Here is an 11,227-nt window from a genome sequence, read left to right as displayed (position 1 = left end):
CAGTTGTTTTTTTTTAATTGTAATAAAATAATTAAAATAAAAAATAATACAAACATAGGTTTAATACAATTGTAATGTTTTTGGAAGAAGTAATTTATACTAATCAAGGCTGAATTAATTTGATTAAAAAATACAAAAATATAATTTATTCCTGTTATGTCAAAGCTGAGTTTTCAGCAGTCATCACTCCATTCTCAGTGTCACATGATCCTTCAGAAATCCTTCTAATTTGCTGATTTGCTGCTCAATAAACATTTCTTATTACTATAAATGTCGAAAACTGTTCAGCTGCCTTATTTTTTTTTTTGTGGAAACAGTGACATGTTTTTCAGGATACTTTGATGAATAGAAAGTCCAAAAGAACAGGATTTACTTTTATTTGTTTCTTAAAAAAGAAGATAACCTTTCTAATGAAATGTCCCTCACTCATTATATCCTTACACTGGACTTTAATTTTATTACATTGGCTGGATCAGTTAAAAGTTCATTAAAGTTAAAGCAGAGATTCTCATCCATCATTTCTTTGCACAAGTAAGCATCTTACCAACCACTTATGCTGCCTCTCTGTGTAAAATGAAGGGTTTTGAAAAAATTATTGTAGATTATGAAACAAAACAAGCAAAAGTTTTAATTTCAAATTCAGTGATATTTATTGCAATTGCACACAATGGCAGTCTCATTGAACACATTATAGGTTATAAAGTTGTATAAATAAAGATGATCAGAATCTCATTGCTATTTGATTTAATCTGCTTAACATTTTGTCCATCCGTTCACTCATCTGATTTTGACTGCTTCATCCATTGTTCTGAAGTTCACTCGACTCGTGCTTGGTCCTCTCATATCCAGATGATTTTTGAGAGAAGGCAATAGAACCCTTACCATTACTAAACTCAGTAATGGTAACGGTTTCACCGCCCCTCTCTGTCACAAAGTTTTTGGGTCCACAGGAAACAGTCGGAGGTGTATTGACCCCCTGGATAGTACATCATCTATACTGTAGTGTCTCAATAATGAACTTACAGTATACGATGATATCCTGTCTAGAGGGCAAGATTGATCGAACACTTTTACTTTGGTAGTCCACTGTTTTTAAAAGTTTCTAAAGGTTTAACATTCTTTCTGTAAATTGTCAGCATATTTTTAGGCTACTAAAATCATATTTGACTTGTCAGTGGTTTAGAATTATTCCATATATCAAAGCAATTTCCAGAAACTGTCTAGTTTTCAGATCTGTTGCATCATTTTAGTGTTTTTCCTGCAAAAATTCTTCTTAAATCTTCAGACGATCACACCTGTGGAAGATCCCTCGCATGGGACTATTCATCTAAAAAGGAAGAGCAGCTGCCATCCTGTAGTTCATAGTCACCGGGCGACACACTCACCTTTAGATCTGTGTCCTCAGTACTCCTGCAGGAAGTGTTTAAAAACAGTTTAATTGCTTTCATCTGTCACCTTTACCCGTCTTTTTGTTTTCACAAGTCTGTTGTCTCCATGCCATTAAGCGATCGTAAAACGCTGCTCCCTTGGTCGTGAGTTTTAATGCTTGCTGCTCATTTGCATATGATGACACGAAGGCTGTTCCATCCTTATCATGTCTCTGCCCTTCAGTCTGCTGACCAATCAGAATCATTCCCTGTATCAGACCCTGAACAGCAGGACTCGCTCTCACGCAAGTATGTGAGCCCACACCCCAACTCTCCCACCCTAGGAATAAACTTGAAATTGAAACAGAAAAATTTGAAAAGATCCAAAAACTTGTTTCATGCATATCATGTTAGTTACTTCAGCTTTTATCTACACTCAGAAAAAAGGTACAAATGCTTTCACTGGGCTGGTACCTTTTCAGAAGATACACTTTATGTAATATGCATTTAAAGTACCAGTATGGTCCTTTTAGGTACAAATGTGTAGCACTCGAAAAGGTACCACCCTTTCGTAATTTTTTTTCTAAGTGTATTCAAAAGTGGCAAATTCCAAAATACAGATTAGAAAACCTTGAAACTTCATATTACTGCAAAAGAAGTTAATAATACGACACGAGACACGACTTACATTTTTTGAAAGTGCATCTTGGCTGTATGTTTACAAAAACATAATAAAACACAATATTTTATTCAATTTCTACCCAGGATCTGAATCACTAAAATGACATTACAATAGTGGAAGCACACACACAGATGCCAAATTTTACGGATTATGGTGGCCAGTTGTTGATTGACTACAGATGAAATCACCTCTGGGTGTTTGTTCTCATAGCCATGTGTGAGCTGTGACAAATTAACCTAATTCTACATCTGTAGTCGTCCTCAGCATCTGGATGTTAAAGGTCTATTGGCTAACATGGGAGTGGCCCCCCGCGGTTACTCTGGAGACAGACTCCCAGTTAGGGTGGGGTTGGGGGGTGTTTGTGACTGCTTATGCCATGTTAACAGATAAGAACAAGACTTTGGCCTATCTGAGCTGCACCAGCATGTAGCAAGCCTCTGACACCTTATCTGCCACCTAAATAAATGGACATTTCTGCTCATTTGTGATGATTTCACAGAAAAGAGATCGCTATATCATGGCCAGCTAGACATGAAGGGAACTGGAAACTGCCCTTTAGAGCGGTTATGAAACACAAGTATTCACCTGATCTAACTGATTTGGGATAATTTAAACATAATTGTTCTTGAGTGCTGGCATAAAGTGTGCAGTGTGCAGAGTCACTTCTTCGAGAGTAATCCTGCTATATCAGCATCTTCTCCTTTAGCAAAGCACTTAACAAGTAGCTCAGTTGTGACTTACTCTTCAAATAGTTTACTGTGAATTAATTTAAATCACTTAATGATAAGAAGTTCAGGGAAGATACTAGATCAGGACCTTTCAGGCTTTTTCAGGCCAAGGGCTTCTTGGTTTATAGAGATTGAGAAGAGATCCCTGTTGTATAAAACTGTGCTACATTTTAATTCAGGTATGTAAAAAAAAAGTATACAATTTTAATTTGTTTAAAAAATATAATAATATACAGTAATATGAATAAAAATACAGTGGCATGCGAAAGTTTGGGCATCCCTTGCAGAAAATGTGAATAATTCAATGAAAAATAATGATGCTCCAGAAGGAAACAAGATGCATTAAGAGTTGGGGGTGAAGATGATGATGTCCAAATTTTTCTTATTTTGTTGAGAAATAATTTCCATAATATAAATTTCATAATTTCATAAGCAACAAAAGATACTTGTATGTTTACCGGTTCACAAATTAAGTACAATTTACCTTGATCTTCAGATTCCAAAAGTTTTCACCCCCCAGCTCTTAATGCATCTTGTTTCCTTCTGGAGCATCAGTGAATGTTTGAATCTTTTTAAATAGTTGTGTTTGAGTCCCTCAAATGTCCTCAGTCTGAAAAGATGAATCTCAAAATCATACAGTCACTGCTGGAGAGGGTTCAGATAAGCAAAGATGCTGGAAAACTGAAGAATCTGCAGGACCGTAAAGATTTTTCTGAAGAACGCTGCTCAGTTTAACTGTTCAGAACAAACAAGGGACTCATGCACAACCATCACAAAACAGAAAGACAGTCGTGGATCATCAGGTGACCACACAGAGTATTAAGAACCAAGGGTTTCCAAACATTTGAATGGGGTTATTTTAATAATTTCATTAATTTTTTTTATGTTGTGGACTAAATGTAAACATCTTTTATGTACAATACTTACTCAGGACCAAACTAAATAAATAACACACATTTGGTATGATCTCTTTTATTATTTTTTTAATTATTCACAATTTGACAGATTCTGCAAGGGGTGCCCATACGTTTGCATACCACTGTAAAATATAAACACAATTATTGATTATTTATTTAAAGATAAAAATATGTGTTCACTAATTTACATTTAACATCTATGCATTTGGCAGATGCTTTTATCCAAAGTGACTGACAGTGCATCCAGTTTATTTTTTAACAGTATGTTTCCCTGGGAATTGAACCCACAACCTTTCGTGCTGCTAATGCAATGCTTTTATTTAATCATGTATGAAAAATGTTACAAGAGGGGCAGTGAAACATTAATTTAATATAACGTCTTATTTTTTTTTCTTTCCAGAATTAGAGCTCAATCTGTAATTGGCGGAGCTCCTGGTGCAAGATCCTTGTGCTAGATATGCTGATTCTTTCTCATAGATAACTAACTTATTTTAGGGAGGACAAGAATATGAACTTGACTGATGAATTTGATGTTGGCTGTACTTTCATCAAAGGTTATTTTGTACAGGCCTCACTCAGAGAAAGCCCTTAGAAAATAACCTGAAACCAGATTTATGCACAGTTTTAATATCCAAAGATTCTAAATTAGTTGCTGAACTTTGACAGCTTGACCAAGGGCCAATAAACAGTGGTAAAGACTTCCTGCAGTAATGAGGGGGCAAACTGCTGGTGTGATTAGCACCTATATGCGTGTGTGTCTGTATGGGTTTGGAGGAAGTGTTAGGGAACCCTTGGCCTCTAAAGTAAGATGCACCCCCCTTTCCCCCAGATCCGAAGATTGTTGTTTCTACACACCTTTGTGGGCAGGATGGAGCACAAACTGGGAACTGGGAGAGACAAAGAGACAGATCAAAGACGAGACCGATGTTTTGACAGAAGTGCACATACACACCTCTGTCCTCTTTGAAGTTATGGAAAGGTAGCAAACCAAGGATAGTCCTAGCAGGTCATTGGCTTTGGAAGCTACAAACCTCGGGACAAGTCACTTTAGTGTGTTGCTCCAGTCTCATGGTCATGTATCTCCCAGAGGAAGGGCCTCTGCTGGATTTACCTTACAAAATGAATCATTTGGCTAATAACTATGGATATTATCCACAAGGTAGGACTTTAGATCTATACATCTCTCTTTCTTTTTTAGTTTTAAATTCAATTTCAGGTGGGTTTTTTTTTTTAGTTGATTAATATTGTGATTTTTCAAGACAACTAAATGGAGTTTTTTTCTAATAGCAAACAAATAAAACTTATGTTGTGCATATGAAATGAATGAAAATCTGAAATAATCATATTATCGATTAGACTGTAAGGAGCTCACTTGCTGGACTCAACACGGCCTCAATGGCAGGATGAACAGTCCTGAAGCTGAACTGACCTCACTGCCAGTTCATGTATCACTGCAAGATCGAGAGCTTTGGGATAAATTCAGCAGTATTGGCACAGAGATGCTGATTACTAAATCTGGCAGGTATGAACCTACAAGGGTTTAAAATGACTAAATTAAGTCCTTTTAAGTATTTTTTTATGTCTATAATGAGTATATATATGTAGTGATATAACAAATGTGTATTGTGTTGGGATTTACCCCATTATAGTGCAAGAAATCATATAGGCTATATTTGTTAATGTATCAAAAGGAAAAAAAAGGCAGGGTTGGTAAGTGCATACATTTAGCTGAATAATTCATCATCTTGAAAGAATAACAAATCAGAACGTACATCATTGATGGCATCTTCTAATATGTGATGACTAAGTGTTATGATGTGTGTCCGGTGTGCTTTTATTCCAGGCGGATGTTTCCCAGCTGCAAAGTAACAGTGACAGGACTGAATCCAGTAGTCAAGTATGTGGTGATAATGGACATGGTGCCGTTTGATAACCACAAATACAAGGTACCTCCCCTCCACCCCTCCCTCAACACATACACACCTCCTCCACCCTCCCTCATGAACACACACATACACTATCTATCATTCAAAGGTTTTGGGTCAGTAGATTAAAAAAAAAAAAAAAGTAATAGTAATAATAATAATACTTTTTTTCAGCATTAAATTGATCAAAAATAACAGTAACGCATGTTTAAGGTTACAAAAAACCCATGAATCCTGAAAATGTATCATGAATTTGACCAAAACGTCTTTCCAGCAATGATGATTGTAATAAGAAGTCTTTCCTGATCACCAAATTAGCTTATTAGAATGATTTCTGAAGGATCACATGACACTGAAGACTGGTAAAATGACATCACAGGAATACGTTTGTAATTCCTATGAATAAATAACATTTAAAAAAAAAAAAATTATAAAAAATATTTTTATTTTATTTTAAAATATTACTGTTTCCACTGTATATTTTTGATCAAATAAATTCAACCTTGGGAAACATAATAGGCTTATTTGGAAAAGATTTGGTACATAACTGTGCTATAACTTTTAAATTTCTTTCTATTACACATCCATCTGTTTTATTCCTTAATATCTTAATATCAGCTTCAGATAGGGATGTTATAATGCTGCAAACCTGATAGATGTGTAAACATCAAAACCAAAGACCAAAAAATAAATCAATGCTTGAATGAGTAACGATTTTTGTAGGTAATTGCAGTTTTCGTGACTATTCATGCTCTTATATTGTTACAGTGGAATAAGGATCTTTGGGAAGTGAATGGTTCAGCTGATCCACACTTACCCAATCGGTTCTTCATCCATCCAGACTCTCCTGCGCCTGGAGAGAAATGGATGCAGTATCCAATCTCCTTTCACAAGCTCAAGCTGACCAACAACATCCTCAACTCTAATGGCCTGGTGAGATTTTAGAAACGGGGAAAGTGTAACGGTTGAAAGATTTCTAAAGGCTTTTTTTTTTTTTTTTTTTACTGTTTATACTTCTATATTTCTCTCCATGTTCTATAGGTGGTTCTCCACTCCATGCACAAATACCAGCCCCGTCTACACATAGTCCAATCTCCAGAGCCCTGTTACCCTCAGAACCCTGGCAGTTACCTGCGCTTCACCTTCCCTGAAGCGGCTTTCATAGCTGTCACAGCCTACCAGAACCAGGAGGTGAGAACAGACCTTTCACAAGAGATGAATACTCAGGCCCTTAAAACTGTGATTACTTTCAGAGCTGGCCTTCCAAGATCATTTTCATTAGAGCTCCACTGCCATCTAGTGGGTCAAATTCATGAGGATAAAAGGCCAATTAAAATGTCTATGTAACAGAATACCCAGTATAGTGTGGAAATATGCAAAACCCATTATTTGTCACAAAATATCAGCAAATCATTCATATTGAAATCTTAAGTCTTCAATGTGTTTATGTTTTTATTAGTCAATTTTTGTATCATTTATTCGTGTTAACTGGCATGTCTGTGGACTGTCAACACAGATCACAAAACTCAAGATTGACAACAACCCCTTTGCCAAAGGCTTTCGTGACAATGGGCTGAACAGGAAAAGGTGAGAGACACTTAAAGAGACACAAAAAGAAAGGACTGAGATCTGTTTCTTTTCAGGAAAATTCACTTACAAATGTCTCCTTTACAGAATATGACATTCAGGGCTGACATTTTTTTATTTTTATGAATAATTATACTTTTTTTCAGCCATGTACAGCAGGTAAATGAGCAAGATTCGCATCAGTCATAATGGCAAATCAAAAAAGTATTTAATATAATTTACAGTGTTTCCGGTCCTGACTGTTGAACCTCCAACCCTAATTTCTCCTCTTTAGGTTTAGAGACAAAGAGAGCCAAGAGACCAAGGATTCAGATGGACAGGCCAAACAGGATTTGACACCAAGTGAGCATGGTATGATTTCCTGAGAGAATAATAATAATAATAATACAATTTGTTATATTAACGCAACTTTACATTATATGCATAAGTGTTGCGTCTTGTTTCTGTTCATATGACCTGGTGCCCAGTAATGGGGAGATTTCAAACCTCAATCATGAGGGTCACTGTAATGTGTCACTTTTTCTTTTGGATAGTCTAAAGAAAAATAAATAGTGTATTTCTGCTTTTGTCCACAAACAGTGGGACAGTCACAGAAAGATGAGGATGTGGATGTGACCGTGTCCAGCTCCGTTGACAGCAGAAGAACGCTGAATTCTTCAGAAGTGGCTTCCTCGGTCCCCCCCAACCCTTTCATATCAGCCTTCACAAACACTAGCACTGCTGGAGGACCTTCACCCCATCAGACACACACCATTCTCAGCCTCAATAACAGACACCTGAACAGGTAAAACTGGCTCTGGGAATGCCTCTGATGCACTGAATATCACAATTATAATAATCATAATGATGTTATGTTGCAGTTCTGCGGGAAAATACTCATTCTTGCTCTAGACTTATTTAATCTTAAAGATTCAGGGATGGAAACTTACCAAGGGGTAAAAAAGGTGACAGATAATCATATAGTAAATAAATTTGTATCGAAGCTTTAATATTGCGATTTACTGTAAATTTGGTTATGGCAGGATAGTGGGGAAATCTCTTTAGACCCTATAAAGAAGTTTAAAACTATAGTAATACTATAAAATGTTAAATAAAACAATAAAATTCAGCCGTAGACCTTTTATTCAAAATTGCAATGGTTTTGCTGAAAAGTGAGACCTATGGATCCCTGGAGATTATATTTATTCTTAGTTTAATACTTTTTAGACAGCTACATCAAAACATAGTCCTCCAAAAAACAATTTTATACATACACACACAGTGGGAACACGAAGTATTCAGACCCCCTTGAATTTTCACTGTTAATGCACACACAGCACCCCATGTTGACAGAAACACAGAATTGTTGACATTTTTGCACATTTATTAAAAAATAAAAACTGAAATACTCAGTCTTTTTGGGAAAGATCCAACAAGTTTTTTTACACCTGGATTTGGGGATCCTCTGCCATTCCTCCTCGCAGATCCTCTCCAGTTCTGTCAGGTTGGATGGTAAACGTTGGTGGACAGCCATTTTCAGGAATCTCCAGAGATGCTCAATTGGGTTTAAGTCAGGGCTCTGGCTGGGCCATTCAAGAACAGTCACAGAGTTGTTGTGAAGCCACTCCTTCATTATTTTGGCTGTGTGCTTAGGGTCATTGTTTTGTTGGAAGGTGAACCTTCGGCCCAGTCTGAGGTCCGGAGCACTCCAGAGAAGATTGTTGGCCACATTCATCTTTCCCTCGATTGCAACCAGTCGTCCTGTCCTTGCAGCTGAAAAACACCCCTACAGCATGATGCTGCCACCACCATGCTTCACTGTTGGGACTGTATTGGACAGGTGATGAGCAGTGCCTGGTTTTCTCCACACATACCGCTTACAATTAAGGCCAGAAAGTTCTGTCTTGGTCTCATCAGACCGGAGTCCTACAGGTGTTTTTTTAAGCAAACTTATTGGTGGCTTTCATGAGTCTTGCACTGAGGAAAGGCTTTTCTTGGGCCACTCTGCCATAAAGCCCTGACTGGTGGAGGGCTGCAGTGATGGTTTACTTCCTACAACTTTCTCCCACTTCCTGACTGCATCTCTGGAGCTCAGCCACAGTGATCTTTGGGTTCTTTACCTCTATCACCAAGGCTCTTCTCCCCGATAGCTCAGTTTGGCCAGACGGCCAGCTCTAGGAAGGGTTCTGGTCATCCCAAACTTCTTCCATTTAAGGATTACGGCCACTGTGCTCCTAGGACGTGCATCAGAATTTTTTTTTTGTAATCATGGCCAGATCTGTGCCTTGCCACAATTCTGTCTTTGAGCTCTTCAGGCAGTTCCTTTGACTTCATGATTCTCATTTGCTCTGACATACACTGTGAGCTGGAAGGTCTTATATAGACAGGTATGTGGCTTACCTAATCAAGTCCAGTCAGTATAATCAAACACAGCTGGACTCAAGTGAAGGTGTAGAACCATCTCAAGGACCATCAGAAGAAATGGACAGCACCTGAGTTAAATACATGAGTGTCACAGAAAAGGGTCTGAATATTTAGGACCATGTGATATTTCAGTTTTAATAAATGTGCAAAAATGTCAACAGTTTCTTTGTTTTTCTGTCAATATGGGGTGCTGTGTGTACATTAATGAGGAACTGAGGATACTTTCTGTAGCCACTGTGTGTGTGTATATGTATATGTGTGTATATATATATATATATATGAAAGAAATATATGACTATAGATTACTATATAATAATTTTGTTCTGTTAAATAATAATAACAATTAAAACATTTAATCATTTAATAATAATTTCCTTTTACAGAACAAGTAAAATTCCAAGTACAAAAAGCTAAATTTCATACAAAATTCTTAATTTCTGTTTTCAAATGTTAAACCATCACATTTTTATTCTACTTTAGATTTGTATCTGCACTGAAAAGAGACAAATTTCTATCCCTCAAGATTAAAATGATTCTAGACAACCGCTACATACAGACTTCACCATTTTGTCCTCCAAAATAATGGTGTCAATTGTTTTTCCAAGTCCCAGAGAAGCCAGACCCAGCCTCCACAGTTTGTGTGCAGCTCTGCCCGTGGCCCAGAGCTCCTGCGTCCAGTCCTCCACAGGAGACGGCCACCTCAGCACGCTGCCATCTCAGATCAGCAGCCCAGCCTCCCAGACCCCAGGGACATCCATCATCCAGCCTCAGCCTTATTTTCGGACCCCTCCCCATCCCTCACGACAATGTCCTGACATGGAGCTGCCCCTCCCAATGCCTCCTAAACTGAGCCGGATGCAACTCCCCGGAAGTGCTCTGAGGAACCTGGAAATGATCCCGGTCTCCGACTATGTGAGTCCGAGGCCCCTCACCAACATCCTTAACTGGATCCATTCTCGAGCCTTAGCCTCAGGAACATCAGGGAAGGTCCTGCAAAATCCCCCCGAACCTGAGCAGTACCTCCGAGGCTCAGACCGAGAGCTGCATCCGCAGATTTATCCAGTGGTTCAAAAATATATTGATCAGCAGTTCCCATTAAACAGCCAGACTGAACACAGATCACAGATGGACTATGTCAGTGGCAGACCACTAACTGAATACTACTGTGACCAGCAGACTGGGAAATGAGGTTTCCAGGCATCATCTAATTACGGCTCATTTGCAGCAAAGACTGCACTGCTCTGCATTACTAGATTACCAAAAAACAAAAAGACAAGAGGGCTTCCCAATCAAAGAATGTAAATATTATTTTCAGTGGGATATGAGGTTGTTGTTAGCTGTCACTAATGTTGTCCATATTTATGTTTAGTCTGTTACTATCTTTCTGAACTCTGAACTGTACGGTCTAAACTGCACAAATCTAAAGTAATGCAACTTTCTATTTGTTACACGGAAACAACCATTTCCTTTAAAGCTGCTTTGAAACTAAATGCATTGTAAAGGTGCTGTACAAGTAGATTTTTTTGTTTTTTCTAAATCTGTTTTTAAACAAAATAAAAGATTTTTAATCAGAATCAAATCATTTGAATTTTGCTTAATCCACACAAGTTGTTGGTTA

The 11,227-nt window shown here is 37.7% G+C and overlaps 1 protein-coding gene across 2 annotated transcripts; it reads left to right on the top strand.

Annotated features, from left to right (window-relative positions):
• The first annotated feature begins 3,270 nt into the window (after positions 1-3,270).
• On the top strand, positions 3,271-11,182 carry tbx16l (T-box transcription factor 16, like). Of its 2 annotated transcripts, none has more exons than XM_052592289.1 (9): positions 3,271-4,853; positions 5,051-5,216; positions 5,538-5,640; positions 6,388-6,552; positions 6,661-6,810; positions 7,136-7,206; positions 7,481-7,548; positions 7,786-7,990; positions 10,215-11,182. In XM_052592289.1, the coding sequence occupies exons 1-9, from the start codon at positions 4,763-4,765 to the stop codon at positions 10,795-10,797; spliced, it is 1,602 nt and encodes a 533-aa protein (XP_052448249.1). In that variant the 5' UTR covers positions 3,271-4,762; the 3' UTR covers positions 10,798-11,182. The 2 variants fall into 2 exon arrangements, with proteins under 2 accessions (XP_052448249.1, XP_052448248.1); XM_052592288.1 differs by having other exon boundaries at positions 3,277-4,853; positions 7,481-7,557.
• The last annotated feature ends 45 nt before the right edge of the window (positions 11,183-11,227 follow it).

This window comes from Carassius gibelio, chromosome A5, assembly GCF_023724105.1.
Source record: "Carassius gibelio isolate Cgi1373 ecotype wild population from Czech Republic chromosome A5, carGib1.2-hapl.c, whole genome shotgun sequence".
NCBI lineage: Eukaryota > Metazoa > Chordata > Actinopteri > Cypriniformes > Cyprinidae > Carassius > Carassius gibelio.
Note: the sequence above shows the minus strand (reverse complement) of the source record. Positions and strands in the feature narration are given on the sequence as shown.

Excerpts from the sequence above, each read along its gene's own strand:
- tbx16l (XM_052592288.1), top strand. The coding sequence starts at position 4,763 with ATGGTCATGTATCTCCCAGAGGAAGGGCCTCTGCTGGATTTACCTTAC. Across the intron at positions 6,811-7,135 it reads CAGCCTACCAGAACCAGGAG|ATCACAAAACTCAAGATTGA; the intron begins GTGAGAACAGAC and ends CTGTCAACACAG. Across the intron at positions 7,558-7,785 it reads TTTGACACCAAGTGAGCATG|TGGGACAGTCACAGAAAGAT; the intron begins GTATGATTTCCT and ends GTCCACAAACAG.